Consider the following 26,958-nt stretch of genomic DNA (forward strand, 5'->3'; position numbering starts at 1 on the left):
TCAACTTTATGAATACGGCCTAGTTACCATTCAAGATTTATCGAAGAAATATCAAATGAGTTTCATTATTCGCTATATAAATTTTACAGAAGTAAACGATAGCTTAGAAAACTAGGGATGTAGACGAGTCGAGACATGTCTCGAATCTCGACTCGAATTCGAGTCGAGACACACTTTGTAAAATTCGAGACAAACGTATTTCTCGACTCGAATTTTCGAGAAGAGACTGTTCGTAAAAATCTCGACTCGACTCGAATGTCTCGAAAATCTTTCTATAATTTTTAATATTATTTTGAAGAAAGTATTCGCTCAGAAACACTCGTCACGAGAACTTCGGAAACTGCAAGACTTTTTGGGTGTTCGAGGAGTGCTGTGGTGAGTGTCTTCAACAAGTGGCGAAACCAAGGGGAAACGGCGTCCAAAAGTCTAGAGGTTGCCCCCCCCCATCTCATTACAGATGTCGGACGTCGTAAGCTGGGCAGACTGGTAAAACAGGACAGGCAGCGAACTGAGGCAGACCTAATATCAGACTTTAATGCTGGACAAAGTACAAATGTCTGAACACACAATGCACCGAACATTCCCAACGATGGGCCTCTGCAGCCGACAACCCATCCATGTGCGAATGTTAACACTACGACATCAGCAACTACGACTGAAATGGTCACGTGACAATCGCCACTGGACCTTGGCGTTGCATTGTTTGATGAATCCCGATAACTTCATCATGATGATGGGAGGGTGCGAATCTATTGTGTTTCAAAGGAACAGCTCCTTGACACCTGTACTACGGGACGGAGACAAGCTGGCTATGGCTTGATTATGCTCTGGGGAACATTCACGTGAGCATCCATATGTCTAGTGGAGCTCAAGCAAGGCACTATGACAGCCCAGGCGTATCGTACACTGCTTGCAGACTACGTACACTCCTTCATGACGACTATGTTCCCCAACGGTTGTGGCATTTTTCGACGAGATAATGCACCATGTCACAAGGCCAGGAGTGTGATGGAGTGGTTCGAGGAACACAGGGGCGAGTTTTAAGTGATGTGCTGGCTCCCCAATTCGCCGGATCTGAACTCAATCGAATACATCCGTGATGTGATTGAACGTGATGTCAGAGCGAATCGCCCCCTCCCAGGAAATTACGGAAATTAGGTGACCGTGTGAAGATGTGGTGCCAACTCTCTCCAGCGACCTACCAAGGATCATTGCGTTCATGCCAAGACGAGTCACCGTTATTACCCGTGCCAAGGGTGGACATACTGACAATTAGGTAGGTGGTCATAATGTTCCGGGTGATGTGTGCGAATATTTTGTCTCGACTCGAATTTCGAGACCTCTAGACAAAGTTTCTAGACGGGTCGAGATGGAAGATCGAAGAAGTGTTTTTTAGGGTTTTTACATGTAAGAAATCCAACTGCATCCAGACCTGCAACTCTAATTTTAAGTCATTTGGAAAAATGGGGATTATCTGTGAAAAAATCCAGAGGCCAGAGATATGATGGCACTGCTGTGATGAGTGGTGCTTACTTAGGTGCTCAGAAGAGACTTCAAGAAATTGAGGAACGAGCTATATATTCATTGTAGACCTTGTTATTAATGATGCAGTCAAAGGTATAAAAGAAGTTGCCAGTTACTTCAGAACGCTCCAGGATTTGTATATATTTTTTGGCCAAAGTATAAATAGGTGGGATATTCTGTCATCGTTGACAGAAGAATCACATTCACTTTGAAAAAGCTCGATCCGATCAGATGGGCTTCATGGTATCAGTTCATTGTAGCTATCAGGTTGAGGTATGTTAAGGTAATGAAAACTCTCCGAAAACTTTCACTAACAAGTAAAAAGGCTAACGAGGTATCAGAAGCAGAGTGATTGGCGAAAGTCATAGATTCCTTCGTTTTTGTGTTTCTGACTGTTGTGCTGTCAAAAATATTTTCACAACTGTATAATCTCATCTCAACTTCTCCAAACTATACAAATTGACCTTGAGAAAACTCTTGAAGAGAGCCGAGAGGAATTGAAGAAAATGAGAGAAGAATACTATCAAATAAAACAAGAGGCACAGTTGTTGCTGCGAAGTGGAAAGTTAACCCTGTGCTCATAGAAAAAAGGCAACCCAAAGTGAAAAAAGAAAAAAAAAACACTTCGAAGAACTGTAGATCATCAGTTTTCGAACACAGAAGCTTTCTTCAGGGTTAATGTTTACAATCTTCAAGGTATCACGTACAATGAAATAGAGAACCATTTTACATCGTTACTGACAATCTTGATGAATTTTCAATCATATTCCCAAAAGTACTTGTGAACCTTTAGATGAAGAAATTTTAGTGTGAAGGGTGAAAAACTACAAAAGAAGTACCAACAAGACATTGGTCCGTCACTACCATTGGAATTAATTTCCCTTCGCACTGGATTTAAAAGCCATATTTCAAAGATCAACACTGTTCTTGAATTGGCGGTATTACTATACGTTGAGTTTAATATGATACTATTTCCCCAAGTTATCCTGAAATTTTACTACTCTTGCTTTATTCCTGCCTTTTCCCGTGACTGTAAATTCCGCTGAAAGAGGATCAAGTACTATTCAAGGTGCTCAATGATACAGGATTGAATCAGCGGCATGGGAATGTTGGCAATCAACCATAAGACAGCTTCGACCATTGAAAAGAGAGATCTTATACGGAAGTTTGCGGAGATGAAGTCGAGGGGGAAGGATTTCTTTTCAAACGTATTTGAATCTCTGTTCCGTAGCAAATAGAACACTAGGAATAGTTCATTAAAATGTGCTATTAAAAAAATATTGAATATAGAGGGGCACATTCAAATTTTCTTGCGAGGGTGCACGAAATTTCTAGATCCGGTACAGGTCAAGTGCAAGGTAGGGTTCACCAAATATGTACTGAGTTCTTTCTTTTTAAAAGTAGTTTTTATACACTGTATTCTTTAGCATATCTGTCCAATAGTTTTCTGTTTATGATCCTAATATTTCTAATGACCTGTAATTATCTCCCTTCGTTTTGATGTGTTACGATTATTAATAATTTCCAGTTGAGGGAGGTGAGTCTGAATACGAGCTACTATGAATCCAATTGAGACTAGTTAAAGCAAAGCTTTAAACAAAAATAAACATAATAAACACTACAGGCCTTATGCAAAGTCGTTCTGACGCATGATTAGTAGCATCCTTGGGAAGCTTGATATTTTCCCTCCTTCACAGGCCTCACAGTTTTACCGGTCCTTTAATTTAATTTTTTTTTTTCATTCTGTCGCAATCCTCAAATATTGCGAAGGCTGACATGGAAGTAGGCCCCAGATATGTAACCAGTCAGAAGAAAGTGGGAAGAATGTTCATGGAATAGGGACTGCCTTAAGACATTGAAATCTAAGCTTACAATATGATACTTTCAATGGGCTATTGCATTAGGAATTCTATTTGCGAAATCCTATATTTTCTCTGAATGGGGGTGGGGTGAGGTGGGGCTCATTCCGTACCTATCTTTCCAAACTTTGCTACCGCGACGGAAAACCATCATTGCTAAAATGAATTCCTGCTGTTCATAATATCACAAACTGTAACTCAGATTGTACGTTGCGTTCACTGAGATCGTTATGGAATGAGCCCTCAAGTTTTAAATTTAATACGTATTGTAGACACAATTGTGTATTTATGCTGCTGAATTGAGATTGAAGTTTAACAGCACTACTGTTAGGACGTTAATTAGCCCCTTCTTAAACACATATTATACGAATGATGACGGAAAATAGCTAATCAAACAAAAATCTCTAAGGTGTAGTAGTGAGAATTAGGCAATTGAAAATTCGAGAGATGGAACGGAATTTAATCGTACCGAAAATTGCAATAATAAGAACACACACCAAATTAATATACGAGTTCCGATTAAATATGGTCAAATTATAAAATTACAGACACTGAAAATTCACTCTTCTCCACCCTGTACGAATGAATCAGATTGCGCAATATCGCAAGTCATTTATTTCTCCGCGACAGTGGCGTCATAGTTTTTAAAGTGCTGCGTCAACACGTCAGAAATAGGGAAGAAAATTTTAGTGGTGGTGAAAAATGTATAACATAACATTTGCATGAAGAATTCGAAACTGCATTGTAACATTTTAAATTTAAATTACTCTTGAACAATAGTACAGGACATCTAGTGTTTGTAAATACTGACGGAAATTGGAAGAAACGGGCAGAAGGTGTTGAATAGGTGGAAATAGTAAATTAATCATAGGACTTCCCCACGTAGGGTCTTTTATAAAAGTTAAGGACATTTGGATAGAACTTATGCAGGTGTCATAATGAAGTGGTTTGAAGGAAGTATACCAGAGGCAATTGCCACTTCAAAAGCCAAAAGTGCCCTTTTTGTTGTTTTTGTAGCAGGTTTGTATAAATTACATATCGAACTAAGTATGTGTCGATTATTTTTGTTTTAACGTAAGATTTTTTACACAGTGGACAATTCTGAAAATTGATCTAGGGCGAAATATCGATAAGAGTAAATGTGTGTAATTAGTCCGGTTTTAGTGCAAGGACAAATGTTTCAAAGCAAGGATTCTCAGGAGGGAGTGTGATAGTTTGTATTACCATGGCGTAAGTAGTCGACTTAGGACCAACTTCGGTTATGGATGCCCTGCTGAAGTCGCTCAGATGGTAGCCTGTTATGCACTACTGTGTAAAATAGTAAATTAATCGATCGTCGCCTAACGACGTTGTTGTGGTTGCATTTAATCAGAATTCGTACAAAATTTGTTCATATATATTCTCACGAATTAAGTAAATGAACTAAATTCTGCACTTAGGAGCGGATATTCTACAAAAGCATAGAAGTTTATTGAAGTGTGTTAAACCTAACCTAATCTAACATTTTTCCAATGCACCATTCTGTGTAAGCTAAGCCGGGCTAACTGCCGCATATGGCAGACCAAAGGACAGAATTTACGGATAAATAAATGGAATAAGATGAAATGTCAGTATGAGAGTAACAAAAAAAGGTAATGAAGGTCATCAGTGTAGGGTGATTAATTAGGGAGACAAAAAAAAAAAGGACATAAGTTCGCATAATATTGATGCAAAATTAGGTAAAACAGTAAAACAGGCAATAGAACAAAATATGGCAGTGTCAAAGCCACTGTCTTGTCAACTGACATGAGACGTGTATGCTACAGTAAAGGAGGGAAATACAGAAATGTAGAGCGGAAACTAATAAGAAAAGAGTTGCATCTTAACCAAATGAGGTGAAATAAAGAAAAATTGGGTGCTATCCCGTTTTATAGGGGCATGAATTTGTAAAATCCAGAGAAGGAATGTTACTTGAATTTACGATAGAATTGAACAAGTAGTCAAAAAATCTTGGGTTCTTTAGGATGTAGTACTGAGAGTTGGCAAAAACCATGTTTTTTATTGAAGAAACCAAACAACCGTTTTTTTTTTTTTTTTTTTAAATAATTTGCTATATCTATTTATATAACATATGGACAGAAATAAGTTTGTTTGTTCTTGGTGTTAATATACAATAACCAGGTTATGCTGGAAGGAGTCACATAAGCTTAAAGTGGAATCCCAACCGCTTCTCGGCTTACTTTCGAGAGAAATTGCCCCTCATTTTGATTCGAAATCGGGACTAATTGGCCACAAATGCGATACATCTGCTTACTCACTCACGAAGGACTTCTGACAAAAAATACGTTGTATTGGCCTTTACGTACTTGTTAATATAATTGTCAAGAGTCATTTCAGAAGGACAAAAAGATAAATAGTTGCACAAGTGAAACCATTATACAGAATTACATATGGACAATTTCAAAATACTGCAGAGTACAGAACTAATTTAGTCCGAATTTGTTCACTTCGACTTTTATTAGTCCAAGTTAAAAAAAAATACGACTTAATTTGCATATCAGTAAGAAAAGTAGATAAAGATATCCTGTCCACTTTGGCTCTGACCCATTTATACATAAATAGATACCAAATATACTTCTGATTTCAATAAATGCTTCTCGAGGGGTTTGCATGAAACCCCTCCAATACAAAGTATGGTATTTCGATATACCGGTATTGTTTCAATAGTAAACATTATTAAAACGAAACAATATTTAGAATTTCTCTTTGTTTGCAGTTATATAACAATAATAATAAACTATAAAAAAATCACAGAAGAAACATCCATAACTTATTTTAAAAAGTTGTGGATTAACTTTACAACGCCCACTCCAGCACGTATACTCACTCAGAAACGAGAAATTACACACTAATAATTTTATGAAAATGGATCAAAACTTACTTAACCTTAAGCTAACCCCTACTTGTTTATATCTTACTCTACTATACGTTTTAAAAGGGCCCTACTTATGGATGTGCAGCTGGAACGTATCTTGTAAAGTTTACCCAAAGTTGTTTTTGTAGTATAATCTCTTCGAGTAATGGATGGGGAATTTAGGTCTGAATATAATACGAATAATACACGGGAGTGAAACGTGATAACCCACAAATTTCTGTTCATCAAGATTTTCCAAACACTTATACTTCTACGAACATTTTTCGTTTTTTGGTTTATACCATTTTTTTTTTATAAGAAAAAAGAAAACAGCTGGTTTAAACCAGCCAATCCTGGTAGTACTCCACAAGAAAGACGTGATGGAGTGAAATATTATATGAAGACAGTGTACAGTGTACAAAGTGTTCATTTTTTGGTTTAAACCATTTTTTTTTTAAAAAAAAGAAAACAACTGGTTTAAACCAGTCAACCCTGGTAGTACTCCACAAGAAAGACGGATGGAGTGAAACATTATATAAAGACAGTGTACAGTGTACAAAGTGTTCATAGAAGCGCTTCAAGACTATGCTACGCACAGGGCGCGTCTTTTATGCCATACAAAGTGTTTTTTCACTACCCTTGTTTTAGTATACCCACTGTCTGTTGCTGACGCCTGTGCTCTCTACTGAAGCACGCCTATGCCGTGGGAAACCCGGGTTCAATTCCTTGCGAGGGCCCATGTGGTTCGGATTCCACATTAAACAGTAGATCCACGTCTCATAGCCTCGCTGTTGAACGGGACGTTAAACTCAAAAAATCAAATCAAATATCCACTGAAGAACCACTCGGAGGCCTCCTGTTGTGCTTTTGCTCTGACTGGGTTAGATAGCAGTCGTGCTCGTGCAGGTTTACTTTTGGCGCACCACTCAAAATAATTGATGAAAAATTATAATTTTAGTAATTTCCTTCTTATTGTCTTCTAAAAGATTTGCGCTGTGCGACACGAAAATATTTCATTTGGCATAGATAAAATTCAAAGTGACCACCAGAAAAAATTGTTGAAAAATTACAATTATTTATCGATTTGCTTCTAAATACGGTTTCCGGATATATGGGATAAGAACTATAGTGGGAAAACACAAACCAACCTGTGCTAGGTGGCCACTAAAGGGTACGAATGCTATCTAACCAAGTTAAGGCAGGGCGAAATTGGTGGGTCCATGTGATAATGCGGGAGGTCCGTCCGAAGGGAGCAGGCGCGCCAACGATGGTGGGTATGCGCGTTATTGAGAATTGAGAAAAAAAAAAAGTGGAGTTTTCCAAATATACAGCTTCAGTAGCACTTGCCATGGTTTCATACTAGTAACTCTCCACTTGTCAAGATAAAATATAGTTTCTGTATGTTGTGCAGAAATGAACTGCTGGTGGAAATTAGCATCTAATAGAATCATCTTTCATTTGCATTCACTCGTAAAGCACTTGTAATAATTTTGCACTAGTAACCTTATACTTGTAAACCTAAGGCCCGTTACGCAATCAAGTGGAGCTTCGCGCTCCGTCTTCCTCCCTCCGCTTACACAGTCATCCGTAGCTATGCGCTACGTGATTATATACAGGATTCTTCTGAGTCAGTGTTGCGAGTCAACATGAAAAGTTCGAAACGACAATAGTAGCATCTTAATATTTCTGTAAGTAGAGAAAACGAATAAAACACAAAAATAAATGTTTCAGGATTCATCCCTTAGTTTCTCAAAGAAGTCTGAGTGGAGGTTTTGTGTCCGTGTTTATAGATTTGCGAGAAGACGAGAAGTACTTCAATAATTTCCGTACGTCAGTTCAGTCGTTCGATGACCTAATTGAAAAAGTTCCATCGAAATTATAAAAATGTAGTTTAAATAGGATCCATATGCACGCTCTTAAAATACAGCACTTTTCTTTAAAGAAAAGAAACTATTTTAAAAAAACAGGTTTTAAAAAAACTTAACAGATACTGTTTTTAACAAATGGAAATAACGAATGTTTCTACATTTGGTTAGAACTTCACAAAAAAAAAAAAAAAAAAAAAAATCTTTTACATATCTCGTTCCATGCCTGTTCACGAATGTCACGTTTTTGTGTTCCTCACAAGATGTATCCCATTAACATGATGTTAATTTAACCTCCGTGATAATTGAAACTGAAACTGAAATTTGAAATTTGTTGAAAGAAAGTCGAAAAATTGCAATAGTCACATACTGTTAACAATGGTACATTAGAGGCACCACATGTACAGTTCCAATTAAGCAAAGACATTAATTGGAAGTTCCAATTAAACGAAGACATTATAGCTAAATTAAGAATAACACTAAAAATATATATATATATATATATATATATATATATATATATATATATATGGGTGATTCCACGAAAAAGGGAAATTTTCACTTGGAAAATTTTTGTTCCGTTGATGGTCGCCTATTTCGATAAAAATATCACATGCACTTACTACTACTAAGTCCATGTTATTTAGGTGTTCAGCAGAGCTGAATCGTTATTGGTGTAGTAAATAAAAAATAATAAACTTTTCAGCACCCACGGAGTTGAGACCATAGGTCACGGAGTTGAGATTAGTTAACACGGAGTTGAAAATTGCTGTGGAGTTGAGAAACGTGATACATCTGGGTGATAAGTTTTGGTTTATAAGTGATTAAGCTTATAATTTACATAAAAATTTAAATAATTTTCCAATAGTTTTTGTAAGTTAGAATTATTCTCCTTATGCTGAATAAAATTCTAACAAACTAGATGACACGTAATTTGTTATACAAAAATACTCCAGAAAATACTGCAAACATATGAAAATATATCTAATGAAGGTTCCAAAATTGAGTATATATATATATATATATATATATATATATATATATATATATATATGAATATGTGACGTAAATAAGAAAAAAAGAAATACACATACACTTATCGAATATTGAAAAATTATTGCGCTTTCAATATGTTGACTATCATATGGAGAGGACAAACTTTTCACATAAGCTTACGAAACAGATGAAGTAGTCATTAAACCTGTTTATTGTCTACTTCATTTGTTTTCTGAGCTTATGTAAACCGTCTGTCTTCTCTGTGTGATCAAGTCAACACGTCGAAAGTGCAATACCGTTGGTGTTAGGAATCACCGTGCAGTTGGTGTTAGGAATTACCTCCCAAACGTTGTCGGTATTGTTTTGAAACGCCCTGTATAATGCACACTAAATGACAGTGTAAGGCACTCATCATTTCTGTTTTCTTTGGATAATTCGATGTTCTTTGTTAAGTAGCCCTCATTTTCCACTCCAATGAAGGAAATGTCTTGAGGAAACAGGGAGGGGCTGTTCTAGTCTACACGGAATGACAACTGCCAACGCTTTTTAAACGTCAGGTTTAGTAGGCCAGGAGAAATTCCTCCCGATCCGCGTCATAAAATTGACTGTCCGTACATTACATTGCTCTCAGACTCTTCGACAATCCCTGAAAGGAAAACAATTAGCTGATCATAAGATTGAGACGTCAATAAGTTAAAAACAGATACCATCCATCTTGACCAAATTTGAACTTCCGCGAAACACTCCTTAAATGGGCTAGGACCCACCAGCCGGCCTTTGAGTGTGAATGACACGTGGTCAGCGTGTCGGCTCCTACGACCGTTGCGATGGTCTGCGCGATCAGGTTTCAGTACATCTCTACTCAAATGAGTTTTTCAATTGCCTCACTGTGCGAAGTAAACACCATTAATTTTTGAGCTTCCACCGGGAAACAAACCCAGAACCACGCACGAAAGGCGAGCATACTAGTCACTAGACCATGAACGAGCTTTATTTCTATCAATATATTGAAAGAACAAATATTTGGAAGAGCATGAGCATAACAAACACTATAGGATTATCAACTCCGTGAACTTGTCTCAACACCGTGGATTCCTTAGTTTTCAAATGGACACGGAGTTGAGAAAATCGAATATAATTTATCTTTACCGGCCCACTTTTTAACCAGTACATGTGAGTAATTGTGTACGAATTTCCTACCTTAAGGCGCAGGTTTCTCAAGGGAAAGAAGGTATATACCATACAAATACATTCAGTAATAAATACCATGGTGTTGAGTATCAATTAATATACGCACCTGGTTTCCACACACAAAAATATTTTTCCTATAGCTTTTAACACATGCACACAACTTTTTCTATTCTTCAGTTAAACATATCTGCCTTGTCTTCTTGTGGGTGTTGTCAATGTGGACGACCATACTATCTGTTGAGAGCAATGACAATTTTTTTTTCATGCCATGGAGTTGAGACCAAATAGAGGTGACAGAAACGACGCATAGTCAAGCTTTCGAAAATAATCGTTATAAAGGTTTACTTTCCACAAAACCGAAACTTTGAAGTGTTCTCTTCTATTTAATTACCATTAAATGATGTTTGATTTGCGACTTCAGTTGTAATTTATTGAGTAAAATCAGTCAACTGTAGTCTGTGACAGCCCACGGTGTTGAGAAATTGGGTAATAATTAATTTTTTACGTATGTTTCGTGTTATATTTGCAAACTGTTATACATGGCATACCTACTTTGTGACGGTTACTACCAAACAAAATAAAAATGAGGTGATTCTCTTTAGTAGTAGTTTGAAGAAATGCCCGTGACAGAAAATTTCCCTTTTTCGTGGAATCACCCATATATGAAAATAGTATTATAGAACAATATAAAATATTATTTATCAACTCACTATCAAATATGTCTTTTCATACAAGGTATTCAATTTTACCTGTAAATGTTCCAAAATGTGGTTCCAAGTTAAATTGTTTTTTATGCACTACATTTTTCATGCCATATATGCACATGCAGTAGTTATACTCATTTCTTGTAAAGTCAATCAGCACCCATTAATGCAACTCTTCCCTTAAGAACCTTTTTATTATTATTATTATTATTATTATTATTATTATTATTATTATTATTATTTAAGGCAATAAGAGGGCATTTCCTTCTAAGGAAAGTTCCTATTCCATGAATATAAGAATACGGGTCTCCGCCCCGTAACCTCACCCATCTCCCAAAGTCTATTTTCATAATATTGTGTTACGGTGTTTATAGTGCTGGTCGGAAACGAGAAGGTAAAGATTTATTGTTTTCATTATTTCTGAGTATGTAGTTTCCAACACTTAACAGCTGGAATGTACTAACTTCGCATAGTCATGCAATACAGATGAATACATATCTAATAAATAGCAAAGAATGCGTGAAAATAGAAATATTTGTGATTAACAGTTGGGAATAAATGAGGAAATGGAAGATGGGTAGCTAATTCTAGTAAGATGTAGTAATACAACATGGAAATCAGGTTCATGTGGGTGTAATTCGGGGTATCTCCTATCCCAAACAAACTAATGATCATAGATGCGGTTACACTCCTTGCGTCCTATTCACGTCATTGTTTATATTTCTATAATGTTCGTGACAATGAATTTTCTAAATTGTTATTATTGTCAGTCGTTGAGTATGATAACTACTTAACCTAACCTTTACACCCTCTTGTAAATACGGGTTGTCTGAAGTCGACGATTAACTATACTGGATTCACACTTTCCAAGACTACGGTGTCAGAAATATTTTTCATCACATTACTAATAGAGAGGTACGTGGATATTAAGAAGTGATTGTGTTGATTTGTAGTATAGCATCTCGTTCAATACTGGGGTTATATGAGACGGAGTGAACGTGGGATCCGAACCACATGAGCTCCCATCGGAAATCGAACCTAAGTTTACCACGCCGAAGGCGCATGCGCTAGTCATATGTCCACGAGGAAGTTTGTGAAGAGACGTTGCGCAAGGAAAAATTGTTAGTGCCATTTAAAATTTCAGTACAAATTAACTCTAAGCTGGAACACACTAAAGTTTACTAATCCATATGAACATTCCATCTATAGGTTATATAGATAGTATGCATAATTGATGTCACACTATGCTAACCGGCTAGGTAGAGGAGCATCGTTTTTTCGATTTTTTTTTTTAAATTCATTAAGACTTATTGTCTAATTATACACTTAAGAAAGCCACTATTACTTTCTCTGTATAGATTAAAAGTTCGGTTGGTTGATTTAGAGTTTAGCGTCCTTCCAGCACCGAGGCTATATGAGACGTGGCCTTATAGCCTAACATGGTATTCGAACCACATGAAGTCCCATCGGGAATTGAGCACGGGTCTCCCGAGCTGCAAACGAATACAGTAACTATTTAGCTACTACAAGGAGCTCACATTGAAAAGCTAGATGTACCAGAAAGTAATGATTAAAATTACGTTTTGGTCAAAATACTATACAAATGTATACAAACTTAATTGTATCTTGCCGATCAAGAGCTTCCAGATTTACATTACAAAATATAGAATGATGATGTATGTCATCAAATCATTTTATTCCAATCGAACTCTTTGAACTTAACTGGAATAAGTTAACGTGTAGTCTAATGCTGTGTGCTGATTGCCTGGTAAGTGGAGGGTTACTTGGCTGTCTGGCGTACGCGTAATTTTGTTTCCAGTTGTCAGTCGGGGTCTTAATAGAATTAGGGTTTGCCCAAGTGGGCCCATCCCGGAAAAAAACACCGGGTTTTTTTCGGATTGGACCCACTTGAAAAAACCCGCTTTAATACCCACCTGGGTTTTTGAGCTTTTTGTTAGTATATTATCGGTACAACTAAGGTGGTCACATTGAAAGTGACTTTTATCAGATTTTGGACCTCCCTTGAGCGAATTAGATGCTTTCATGTTAGAGTATACAACAACATTCAATGTTAGACCTATATAAAGTTCTGAATGCACTGAGTGAATAAAAAAAGCTTACCTCAGCTTGAGATAATTATAGAACAAGTTAATGTATGGATTGTGTTCGTAGCCTATTTGAAGTAAAATATGCAATTTTATATTTTAGAAAATACTTTCTGTGAATAGTGTGCCCGGCGACGCCGTGGAACGTTATCCCTCATACATTTGACGAGTTTAAGGCCATAGGTTCCTGTGTCACTAGCAAATATGTAAATACATTAGTAAAGCTAATAGTATTATTTCATACATTAGATGGTAACACAAGTATTCTTCAGTAAAATTTGGTTTTCAAACAACAACAGTTTAGTTAAGTCATTAGTTGCTACTCTTCAAATAAGCATTCTGGAGAATCAACATTAGCAATAGCGTAAAAATTCTTGTCAAATTCAAGAAGCTTAATGCTCGGAGTTCCGAAAACTGTGTAACCCTACTATTTCAGATGCTGAATTTAAACTTCCATACTAGTGGAAGTGTCGATGTACAGTGAAGAAAGTTGCATTTTCGGTGAAAACCTGTCATGAAAAAAGTGCTCGGGAAATTCCTGCAATTGAACGCACAAAGCATTGAAGTGAATACTTCAACAATAAAACTATTTGTTTTAAACTGGAATATATTTAACCTCATTTAAGACATTTACCTTATAAAATAGGAATTATCTCTTTGTTAATTGTTTTCAACTCATTTTCGAGAAATAACCGTCTTGCTAGTGCTAGGGAAATTCCCGTAATTGAACGCGCAAACTATCGGAAGTGAACTTCAACAATGAAAACATTTATTTTACGCTGGAAAATATTTACCATACAAGATATTTTGAAACATTTATTTTATAATACATGAATTATATCTTTGTTTTAATTTAATATATTTGGTATTCATACTGTATTTGGCGAACGTTACTGAGGATCCAGGAATGATTCGATCTACATTTGTTCGTTTGTCTGCCTGTACCACACACATATTCAGGTACAACTTTCGGTATTTTAAGTTTAAATTTTCAGGGTAAAGCACGGGACTAAATTTCCTGCATAGATTTTAGCGGCATACCAACGTAAAATTTCAAGATGGCTTTTTTTTTTTTTTTTCAAAATAGCGAGTATCCACGCTACAAAGCGCAATTTTCGGTCTTTTAAAAACAAATTTTCAGAGTAGAAGCACGAGCTGTATATGTATTATGTATATAAATTAGCTGTATATGTATTTTGGCAGCGATCCAATGTAAAATTTCAAAATGGCGGCCATTTTTCAACTAGCGTGTATCCACGCTACAGGGTGCAATTTTCGGACTTTTAAGTTGAAATTTTGAGGGTAGAAGCAAGAGACATTCTAAATTAGCTGTATAGATTTTCTCGGCGATTCAATTTAAAATTTCGAAATGGCTGCCATTTTTCCGAAACTAGTGAACAGAAAATTGTTGCAAGTTGTGACAATGATAATCTTAAAATATAAATCACATCATAACACTTTTACCCCAAAGACATTGAAATATTTTTAAAAAAACAGGCCCAGGTGGGTTGTTTTTTTTAAATACCCGAGTTTTTCAAACCCTGAATGGAATATAACTACAGGGTTTAAATTTGAGATGTAAAACTAAAGAAACAATAGAAGTTAAGTATTATCAGTGTCCAAGATTCTTAGTGCAAAGGTGTTGCCTCTTCCTTATTCTGTTATATTTCAGTGTCAGGACTACTGACGTGCTCCTGTCATCAATATCTTTTGGAGACGAGACGAAGAACGGTTTACATTGAGGATTGATCTTACATGATCGTCTTTGGATCGGATTTAAATCCCGCTTGTTGTTGGCAACTTACGCTACTAAGAGATCTGTCATTCATAATCTCAGGATGTATAAGAACTCAAAAGCTCAACTCAGAACTGTATTTCTGTGAGAATCGAATGATTTGCAATTCTTATTGTTTTTGTAGGTTGATATGTGGCAGTTGATTTGGAAAATTTTCATTAAAGAGTACTTTATCTGGGAATAACTGAATTCTTGTTACTCATAATTTGTAAACGTAAAAGTAAGTTATTCATTTAAGTATTTTTTATTGCGTCTTCAGAATCGAATATGCTAAACGGTTCTGGTAATCACTGGTATTTTCATCGGTAGATTTGGGCCATTTACAAATACAACTCTCACTGTCATCGTTCATTTTGTGTGTGTGTGTGTGTGTGTGTGCGCGCGCACAGCTGAAGAGTTATAGGACCAAAGAACTTGGTAATTCAAATTCTTGCATATGAACACTTTTCTTATGAAAATTTGATTTTCAAATCTTCATGTCAAGTGTTTTACAAAAATAGTTCTTATGTAAAGTATTTACAGCTACCGGATTCTCAAAAAAACGTAGTTCTTCAGCTGTAGACCAACAAAATTATAAGATGGCTGTATTTAAGCTCTATGGATGAAGATAACAGTGGAACCGTTTAGTATGTTAAATTTCAGGTGCAATAAAAAATAGTAAGTGAATAACTTATTTTTATGTTTACAACATACATGTAGAAAGTAACTCTTCTCATTTGTTTCTGTCGACCTGCTTTTTGTTGGCTATTAGAAAAAATATTTGAGTGTGCCATATGGATTTTGTTTTATTTTTTAAATATGTTTACTAATTACTATTACTAGGATATTACTACTGTTAACTACTCCATAGTAGTACAGGGCCTTCGAGAAATAATGATGAGGTTTGGGTTTCATAGGTTTGCTGTGCAAGAGTGATGGCACCTGGGTGATTGGATTTTGTTTAGCAATTCAAATAGTTCATTCAGTGCAAGAGCAAATGCAGTGCTATCAGAATTCACTATATGCTTACAAAAAACATGTTAAAGTACGTTTACATGTTAGCATGTTTCTATGTGAACATCATTCATAGTACGACATACGTCCAAGCGATAATTAACTGTATACCAGACCCTGTGGAGTATGCCTGACGTGACAGTACCATTTGCCTCGTCACATTGTCAGTTTCAGGAAATTATTGCCTGGAAAATATCGTGGTGTGAAGAGTGTACAAGTAAAAACATACTGACATAGCACTTAACTTTTTTTGTGACAGTATAGTAGTCTGGTAGCACTGAATTTGTTTCATCATTGAACAAACTAATTGAATAGCCAAACAAAATCGTGTATTATTCAACAAGACAAAGGACATCACTCCAGCACGGTTGTCCCACTATTCTTTCTGGAAGACCCTGCACTAGAATAATATTATTACTTAATAAGTCAAGTTACATTTCAGGTTGCGACACAAGCTTTCGTCTTCATTCAGTAAGCTGTTAGTTGTCTTCTTATTGTATCGTTGTTCCGTTATTACTTTTATTTCAGTTTGTTTCTTGATTAAATAACATTAACAAACTATGTGAGTTATTGTGTTGCATATACATTTTGACTTTTTAACAACGCATAATGAAGTAATATTGTGTCGTTTCAGGTACAGACGATGCTTCAAAAAATACAACGGCAGCTATAGATAGCCCTGAGGTTTCTTCAAAACTGGAGACTGAACATTTTGTAGCTATTCGATTAGAAAGTGGTTCAGAAACATACAGACAATTCGCACAAATATGTATCCTTTGAAAGCCAAAGTTTAAAGTAAAATATAAACTTAAATGTACTTGCAGTTCGTATGTAGGAGATGAATGTTAACTTTTTTTTGCTTCTGTCATTGCGCACGAGATGGCAGTGTTCCAACTCTCAGGGTCAGGGTATGAGTCACAGTGTCTCAGACCTAACGTCATTTCGCAGCTGAGAGTTGAAGCTAGTAGATATGTAAATAGTGTTGGAATTCGTATAATGAGACATTAGGTATTGTGCCGTGAAAATGAATGAACTTTTCCTAAAACTGTGCTACGTTTTATGATTTCACTTCGATGAAGACGCAGATGCTGTGCAGCCCAGTGAAGGAATTTTTTGCTGTTTATGGGCAAGATAACGTTCTCAAAAGTAACAGCCAAAAAGTGGTACAGTTGCTTTCATTTTGAAAATTTCGATGTTCAAAAGTGTTCCCTGCAGTGGGCGACCAATCATGGAAAAAATGAATGATCTGGCAAAAGTCGAGCAAGACAAACATATAAGCATCGCCAATAACCTAAACATCCGTGGCCAGACACTGTTAAATCATTTGGAGAAAGATGTCTACAAAAAGAAACATGACGTTTTAGTTTGGCGACCATACGTCCCGTTTTGACCGGGACAGTCCCGTTTTAAATGAAATAAAATCTTTATGTAGTTCATTATTCGCCATTGAAAATACGGTGCTTTACTGTGCATTATTGGGGCGAAGAATTCACTCTCTGACCACCAGCTCCTCTTTACTCTTTCTCTCTCGTTTTTTGGGGGGAGGGGAGGGCGGATTTTGTCTCAACAACGGAGCAGATATCACTGCTACGGCTATTTCATCTTCGGATGAATTTATATTCTGAAATAGATAAACAATAATATTTACAATTACGACAGTTGATTGCTCTGTGCGTAACACATTCTTCAAGTGTTTTTGTCTGTTTAACACACCGACCACGAGATGCTCTGCTGTTAAACCTACCTAGTTTTAAGGATCATCTGAGACCCCTGCATCACCTCAGGATAAAAGAAATTGTATTGAAGTTTGAGTTAAGCAACCTTAAGTTGTAGCCTGGATTGAGGCCTTAGTTCAGATCCGTGTGAGACGGGCTTAACGATTCAAAGGAAATGTCTGGAACTGGTCAAGAGAAAGAGTGTCGTATACGACGCTGACCATGTCAGACCGCATACATCTTTACTGACCCGTCAAAAGTTGTAAGAACTCAACTGGGAAGCTTTGTAATGTTTCCAGCATATAGCCTAAACTTGGCACCGTCAGACTATAATTTGTTTCGGTCTCTGCAGAACTCCCTGAACGGTGTGGCCTGTGAAATCTCGTGTCTTTTTTTTTTGGGGGGGGGGGGGTTAGAGACAGCAGAATGGCGGTATTATCGTGTTGCCGAAAAAATGGTAGAAGGTCATCGAACAAAATAGTGCATATGCGAATTAAAATGTCTTCTTAGTTTTGTACTCTAAACGCTCAATATATCTTAGACAACCCGATGTGTGAAATAAACTAGTGTTTTCTCCGTATTTTGAATTGAATGCTGATTTTTAAAACTTGCCATTTTTCCTTATAGTTTGAAATTCCATGTGTATGCCTTTTGTAGACACAAGAAATTTGGAAATTCAAGTTAATTGTAAGGTCTCTCTTATATTCGAAACTTTTCCAAGTACACTTTTACATCTTAAACCTACAGAAATTAAATGAAATCTTTAGTTGAACGTACTATGCTTATGTTATGCCTTTTAGGTTAAAGGAATTAATGAAAGTGAATGATTGTGAAAGAATCAATGAAATGAGAATGTAAGGACAAAGAGAGTGTCCACCACATACTCAACATGAGCAAGGATCGAACCAAGGACCCCGCTCTTCGAAAATGAGTGCTCTACCATTGAGTCACCGTGCTCCTGCCTTAAACATTGAGTTGAAAAGATAGATGGATCTCGTACTGCGAGAGATTCTAACGCATGACAGTGCTTGAGATTCCACCTTAAACTGCAGATCAACATCTCATATTGTCTCGGTACTGAAAGGGACGCTAATCTTGTTAGTCTGACAGATATATTTTAAGGTGATTGTGTAGGGTAATATTGCATGAACTGGTAAAGGATGTTTTTATTTTTTGGGCTCGTTCTATAAAATGTGAACAAAAGGACGGACGAAAGAAAGAGCTATATTAAAAGGCAAAATCAGATAAAATTAAAGATAAGTAACAATGAAGATCATGTTCTGAGGCTATACCAGAAAATTGTATAAAATTATAGAAAAACCTGATATCTTAACTATCATGTGTTCAAACTCAGATCTTCTACGTCCAACAGTGTTCTGGACCTACTGGTATCAAATACATTGTAAATAATGGAATTATTTGTATACGCTGCATTTTAGGGATTTGAAATATCGACTTAAAGAAAATGCTTCTATATATTAGCAGTAGATGGCTTTGTCCATGGGTTTTCACTGGGTTCCCTCATTTTCTCCCACTTTTCATTCCACCAGTTCTTTTATAATGGTTGAAACTTTCCTCCTTATCTGCCTTCTAGCCTAAAGGGCATAGTCGTGAGATGTCAAATATCAGAATTCATTTCAGGGGATGGCTGATTAGTCGAAGCTTGAGGGATAAAGCATTAAAAATAGTTATCAGGTGGCAAACTATCCACTCAGTAAGCGCAGGCAGGAATTAAGTTACGATGATCTAACAGTCATGATTTTGTATGCCATTGTAACATTGATTCCCACCTACTGGTATGTAGTCCTACATAATAAACATACTGTATTTCTGAATTTCTAGCTTTATTGTTAGGTATATATCCTTAACAAAAGCAACAGATCAGTTAGTTCCAGTCCCATCACTGTTTTTCATTGGAAATGATGGTACTCCATTAGAAATAGTAGCAGGAGATGTGAGTGCCTCAGATCTTTTAACTCGAATTGATGGTGCTTTGGTGAAAGCAAATAAAGTAAGTTTCTGTCTACCTTTCTTTTCTTCAGCTTTGTTCTGTCAATAAAATATGACAATTGAAGAGTATTAAAATTGAAAGAAATTGTCAATTACTTGTGAAAGAGTTCAAGTGATGCTAAGATTTACAAATCTCCTGTGTGAAAGTTGGTGTTCGTTATAGGGCGAAATTTAAACTCAATTTTGCGTAATGATTGTGACATGCTATTATTTACGAATAACGGGCTGCAATTAAACGCTTGTCTTGTCAGTTTCACATGTGATGGGTGGTATGCAAAATAGTGTCATGTTCAAGCTACCTCTAATTCTTGGTGACGTCTAGAGTTTGTTGTTCATTCCTGAACGCGACAGACATTGCATCACATTCCACAGTCGTTAATGCACAGTTGTGTACACCAAAGTATTTTCATTATTTTATCCTCAAGTAGATAAAGTTATTATATCGTAAACTGTTCGAAGAGCAATGTTATCTATAAATTTGAAAGCGATTTAATTTACTCCTTCCAGTTATTTTAAACAGTCCTTTGTTGAAGGAACCAAGTGAGTACCTTATAATACCTTTGAGTTCATAGATAAAGTTAGTCTGATATCCGAAACATTATCTAGGCCGTGTTTGGTCTTTGATGTTCATTTACTACATGCAATTACTATACTTCTCTAATTTGAAATTAGTACGTGCTTGTAACCTTAAGTATATTGGTAAGCTTTATATAAATTCTCACACCTCTTTCGTTTCAAGAAAATGTGCCCATAAGGACAAAGGACGTAATACATTTCTTGCAAGTCCTTTGTTCTAAGCCTAAATAGTGTCTATTTTTGTAACTGTAGGTAACTTTGTAAGAACTGGTCTCTGTGTCCGACGTTGTTATACGATTATCAAAATATTGTCAAATCTCAAGTTGTCGCAGCATTTGAACTTTGCATCCGTCTAATATTTTGAAGTATTACATTAATTGCTCATTAATTGCAGAGGTGCGTCTTTTGCGCACCCTAATTTTTAGAGGATTACTTTGCACTTTATTTTTGCTTCGTGTTTCAGGTTAATGCAATAATAATTGCTGATTTTGTTATTTAATTAAATTAATTAATTAATTAATTTTTGAAAAACTTAATAACGGTGGGGATACTCGGTTGAAACAGTGTAAAGGCTTTTTCAAGCCAGCCATCCTGAGTGAGGTTTTCCCGGGTTTTCCTCATTTACACCAGGCAAATATCGGGATGGTACCTGATATACAGGTCCCGGGTTGCTTCCTTCCTTCCCCAGTCGTTTCTTCCTCTCCTTTTCTCGGATTATGTGATCATCGAGGGACGTCATCTCTCACACGTGACGGGCTAGCATGACCATAGATGCCGAAAGCCCAGAAATCTAAATCCTAATCCTAAACTCTTAACAATGGTCATGTAATATACCATTTTAAAGAATAAAGTTTGCTTACTTGTTATTGTAATTATAGGGAAAGCAATTTTATTGTACGAGTTCAAATTAATGGTAACGTAAAGCTGCAGTGGGGTGTCTGTCGGTTACGAAAAAGTCACAAAATTTAGCTTTTGGGTCACGATTTTTTTTTTCTTATCTGTTCAAATATAGGTACAGACTGGAAAATTTTATTCTATAAAACATCAAAATTCACCACTAGAAATGTCTATGGTCGGCTTTAGACGGTGCCAAATCGCTAGCAAAACACGCTTCTATCGCATGCATGAAAATTCTGCCTAATTCGCTCTTGAGAATGTTACTAAATTTTATGGTTTGAAAAAGAAAAGGTCACGAAAAAGTCTCGAAATTTCATTTTGGAATTTTAGTAGACACCCTGTACAGAAGCTGCTCGCGCAGTATCAACTAAGCATTTGGCCAGCGGACCATTAGTTAACGCATAGCTCAAGATGGTTCTAAGAGTTTCGTCAAGGAGACTAAAACCTTGAAGATGAGAAGGGTCGTAGACTTCCTGCGATTGAGGATGACGGATTGTGAGTCATTACTAAAGCGGACCCACTGAAAACAGCCCGAGAGATGTTAGATAAATTCACGTTGACCATTCATACCAAATGGGAAAATCTTTAGCTCGACGAAAAGGCGCCTCACGAGCTGAACCAAGATAAAAAGCTTTGTCGATACAAAATCTGCTCTATGTTTCTTCTTCACAGTAGAAAATGTATACAACGAGAAATGGATCCTATATGGCAACCGGCAGCATTGCTGGACGGCTGTCAGGCACCAAAGCACTTCCTCAAACCGAAGGTGTATCAAAAGAAAGTAGTGGTTACTGTGTGTGAGACGGCACGTGGAGTAATTCACTATACAGCATATTAGAGCCCCAGCGAAACCATCACATCAGAGAAGTTTTGACCAAAATTGCGAAATTTATGATCAGCATTGGTGAATCAAAAGGAACCAAATCTTCTTCACGACAACGCCAGACCAAATTTCGAACAAGTGAGTGCACAAAAATTGAACGAATTGGAGTACGAAACTACCTCACCTAGCTTGCTTACCAGATCTTTCTCCCACCAATTACCACTTTTCCAAGCACATATACACCTTCCTGTAGGTCTTGAACAACCAAGTAGCAGCCCAAAACACCTTCGACGAGTTCATCGGTTCTAAAAATTCAGTTTTATGCTACCGGAATCAACAGACTTTATTTCTTATTTAAAAAAAAAAAAAAAAAAAAAATGATTCGTATTTTGATGAATACAGTTAATCTTGATATCTACTGGTTTAAAGTTAATAGTTGAAAACTGCGATTATTTTTTTGCACTAATATGATATTTGACTCTCCTTTTTCTCTTCTCCCCCCCTTTTTTTTAGTAATTTTCCTTAATTGCATGTTCATTGTGCATTTATTGTGGCGTAAAAGAGAGGGTATGATATAATTATTGTTTCAGAGATTATAAAAATCGCTTAAATATACGTAATTTACTCTCGGAGGCAAGAAACACCCAAATCGTCTTCATCCAGGTCCATGTTCTGATCTTCATTGAAACTGTTGGCTGCTTCTTCGCCACTTTCACTTTCTGAATCACTATTTAAATCTGTAATGAGTCTGTCATGTACAATTTCGATCAGTCCATCTGCATCCCACATTTCTTTCTCAATTTTTTTAATGTGTTCAAAATAGTTTTTACAGTCTTCTGAACTATTTTTTTTTTTTTTTTTTTTTTTTATCCCTTCCTCGAGCAAAATCTGAATGTCAGACAATTTAAATGTTTTATTTTCTAAAGCAACATGGCCCTTAACTTTACTCCACACAAGTTCAATAGGAGAGAGTTCACGATGATAAGGGGGCAGACGAAGTACTTCATGTCCGGCTTCCTTTGCAATACGGTCTATTCTATAGGAGACTTCTATATTAGAAGCAACCTTATTTAACAAATTTGTTCCAGTTTGAATCACATTCAACACCTTTAGTTTTTAACCACTCCACAATTTCTTTTTTACTACATGATTTCGTTGGGGTTTTTTCGTCCTTTACTGAGTGTGTGGGAGCATTGTCAATTACAATCACGGAATTTGGTGGTACATTCGGAAGGAGTTTTTCTTGAAAATATTGTTCATATTTTGCTGAATCTAATTCTCCGTGATAATCACCTGTTTTTGTGCCGCGAAAAACTAGGTCAGCTCCAGGAATTAACCCACTCTCAGTCATTGCAGGAATAACTATTACCCTTTCCCCCTTTCCAGAAGGTGCCTTGACGCCTGAGGACAAACCTCTCCAAGCTTGGTTAGCTGTTTTGATAGTAGTATCATGCCATGCCTTTGACTTTGTGTGACCAGCGTTGACCCAGGTTTCGTCAGTATAAACAATGCACTTACCTTCTTGCCTCCGTTGCTTAATATTCTTCAAATATCGATGCCTCCATGCGATAATGTCCTCTCTCTCAATCAACAGAGATCGGCGCTTACGAGACATAAAGCTGAATCCCATGTCAAGTAGAAGGCGATGCAACGTCGATAATGATAAAGTAGGAAGGTCGTCGTCCTCTGCAATAATACAATAAATTTTCCGCAAAGAAGGAAGTTCATTGTCCCTATACATTTTATGAATTTTGCGGCGTAGAGTCATATTTCTCCAGCCTTGTATTTTTATTGTCGCTTGGTCTTTTCTTGCGTGGAGTAGAAACTTTTCCTTTAGTGCGATGGAATTCCTGACGCACTTTCGATGTAGTTGTGATTCCCACTAATGTTGCTTCAGAGGTCTTCCTATTTCTTCTGAAACAGTTTCAATACCCCTCTTCACTTCCTGGTTTCGAAAATCTGAATACACGTTTAATAACATTGTTTTCTCACCAGTAGAAAGAGGTTTCCCTTTCTTTCTTTGCTTCTGATAACAATGTGGGGGGAATTTTCAGTCATTCTTTAAAAAAAAAAAAAAAAAAAAAAAAAAAAACTATAGCAGTTAAACACAAAATTAACTAATAATAAAATAGATAACACAGAAGTAACTATAACAAGAAAAATATACAAAATAAAACAAAACAGAAGATACGCGCACCAAAAATTCACTGAACTAGCACAGATCAAAATGAATCAAAACTGTCATGCGTAGCGCTTCCGACGACCAGCGACGTGGTAACAACTGAGCTCATGTTGCCAAACTTACCCTATCGTAAGAAGTTTAACTGATAAAGAATGAGTTTTCATACCTCTATTGTTATTCTAACAATCAGTCTTACTTTCTTTGTTTATCTGCTGCAAAAGTTTCTACATTTTAAAAAGGTTTTCGATACTCTGATATTTAAGTGAGAGTAAATTTGACAATCTTACTTGCGTCATGCTTTTTCTTTTGTCATCGGCTACAGTTAGGGTTGCAAGTACTTATATTATTGTGCTAGCTGAACGTACTAGCTACGCTGGACACTCGAACAATTTATAAACTGCCACGCGAGTCAACTCTACAGTTTAATTTGTTTTTACCACAATCTTGGAAAACATTTTAAATTCTGTCACTAACTGAATTCACCAAAACCATTTTTGGTTTTAAACCGGCTTGTTTTTCTACTAATAAATCAGCAAACCTAACACTTTTAATAAACATATGATACCAGGGCCGTAACTTGTGAAAGGGGGAAGGAGGGGCAACTGCCCTCCCAGGGAAGCTCCCCGCCGTTTGAAGGGGGCCCATTTTAAGACAAAATTTTCTTACTAGATATACGATATGAACATGAAATTATAAATGAAGCATCAAACAAGTTCACTACATTACATAAACAAAACAGCACACAAAAGATAAATAAAATAAGTCGTGGGCTCATTTCAGTAAAAAAAAAAAAAAAAAAAAAAAATGTCTACTATTGGGTGTCCTAGAAATAATATTTATTCGTATACCTTTGAGGTTTGTCAATATTGTCCCTTTTATTAAATTGCCATGTATGGAAGGAGCCAGGGGCGTACTAACGGCCCAGCAGACTTTGCGGTGCGGGAGTACCCTCAGGCTCCGGGGGGGGGGGGGCATAAAGTGTAAGATAAAGATGGAAAGAGGGCTCCCAAGAATTAGAAAAACAATTTTTCTAGGGGGCCCAAATACGCGTATTAATGATTCTTCCCCCCAGAAAAAAATCTAAGTTACGGCGCTGTATGATACTGATTGATAGAATTGGATTTGAAGATAGAATTGCATTCCTTTTCTATCAAGGAGTGTGTAAGAAAATTGAATGTTAGAAGAGTGTAGAATCTGAAGGGAATTTTAAACAACTAAAATTGCAAGGCTATCTGCTTATTAAAAGAAAAAAGAAAAGAAAAGGCGAATTTCAGCTTTCTAAGTTGAGTGGCTAGTGAAATACTCTTTTTTTTTTCTTCTTTTTTTTCTTTCTTGGTATAGTGTCATAATCAAAGTAATATGATAACAATCTCAATTGACATTGAGGTCTAATACAAACTGAAAATCTTTTCATTCTGCTTTGCCGTTTGGCCATACAGAAAATTGTATTACACACACTACTTAGTTATTTAATTAAAGATACTGTTATAAATATCTACATAAAGTGACTTGTGTCATTCACTTCCCACTTGTTCCACGAATAGAGGCAACCGTAACCTTGTTGTACGAGACTATATGCACATGTTTTTAATCTTTTCTGACAGAAAAGTGCACTTTTTGCTACTGGCTACACTGGTTTGACGCGTCTGACGTATTTCCGTTTTATATTCTTCATGAGATGAAACAGAGAATAGGTAAGTAAGTAAGGTATTTTAGAGATGGCCACTGTCTTTGAGATATTGTTTGTTGTTCGTAATTTCAATGTCCATTATATGATGTAACAATTGGTATGCAGTCAGATTAAATTGATATACAATATCGCAAAGATAAAGACTGGTTTTGGTATTGTTCTTTGTTTCTACTTTGTTGAAAAAAGGTAACAAACTGTTTTTTAATCAAAGATTAACAGTTTTTTTCCTCCTTTTATTTGATACAGAGTTAACGTACTAACTCTATGGTCTATGGAACGCGAAAGTTGAATTCCGCATTCACAGAAGCTCTCCATTGGCATTTGTCCTAGCCAAATCTGTTATCAAGTTTCTACTTTCTGTTCCTATTTCTCCGAGATTCATCTTAATATTGTACTCTCATCTGCTCCTATGTCTTGGTCTTTTTCCAATTAGGTTTCCAGTTAAAATTTTGAAAGCGTTCCTAATTTCTTCTATTCTTTCTACATGACCTGTCCACCTGAGTCTTTTAGACATAATTACCCTAACATTGTTAGGTAAACGATATAAATTATGCAGTTCCTCGTTATGCAGGTTTCACCATTCCCTTCCTTCAAAGTAAGCTATCATGTTTCACTATCATATGGCACAACAGTCATAATTACCGTTGTATGTATTATAAGCTTCAGATTCTTCGACAGGATTCGCAAAACAAAATTGTTTGGACTCAGTAACACGGAATTCCCTGCTCTTTTAGTCGAAAGGACTATTTGACACATGTATATTTAAAAAATATATTTCATGTAAGCTTTTATATGTATTCGTTTAGGTACCAACTCAGAATTCGCCACCAAAGAATGCAGAAGTTCAAAATTCATCAGAACTTAAAAATTCTCCCGCAGCCGAATGCGATGAATCAACATCCCAAAGTGTTGTAATGGAAGTAGAAACCAGTGCGCCATCTACTTCACATTCATTAGAGACTGCACCAGTATGTGATGAAAAGGAGCCAGAGAAAGCAGAAGAAGCAAGCAAGGCAGAAGTAGACGAAGTGAACGACACAGTGCAAAGTACGTATTGAATATTTTGGTATTAACTGTGTGATAGTTATTAAATTTGATTTTATTATTCTCTTTATTGCAATATAATGGTATTACCTATCT

At 36.3% G+C, this 26,958-nt stretch overlaps 1 protein-coding gene across 1 annotated transcript in view; it reads left to right on the forward strand.

The window, feature by feature from the left end:
• Positions 1-4,008: 4,008 nt before the first annotated feature.
• LOC145668445 (UBX domain-containing protein 4) overlaps positions 4,009-26,958 on the forward strand; it is a 49,046-nt gene continuing 26,096 nt past the window's right edge. The window contains exons 1-4 of the mRNA XM_081736319.1: positions 4,009-4,403; positions 16,560-16,694; positions 19,521-19,651; positions 26,625-26,865. Of these exons, the coding sequence (XP_081592445.1) occupies positions 4,322-4,403; positions 16,560-16,694; positions 19,521-19,651; positions 26,625-26,865 (589 nt within the window). The 5' untranslated portion in view covers positions 4,009-4,321. The remainder of the gene's footprint in view (positions 4,404-16,559; positions 16,695-19,520; positions 19,652-26,624; positions 26,866-26,958) is intronic.

Source organism: Thermobia domestica, chromosome 13, assembly GCF_964235325.1.
Source record: "Thermobia domestica chromosome 13, izTheDome1.hap1.1, whole genome shotgun sequence".
Classification (NCBI taxonomy): Eukaryota; Metazoa; Arthropoda; class Insecta; order Zygentoma; family Lepismatidae; genus Thermobia; species Thermobia domestica.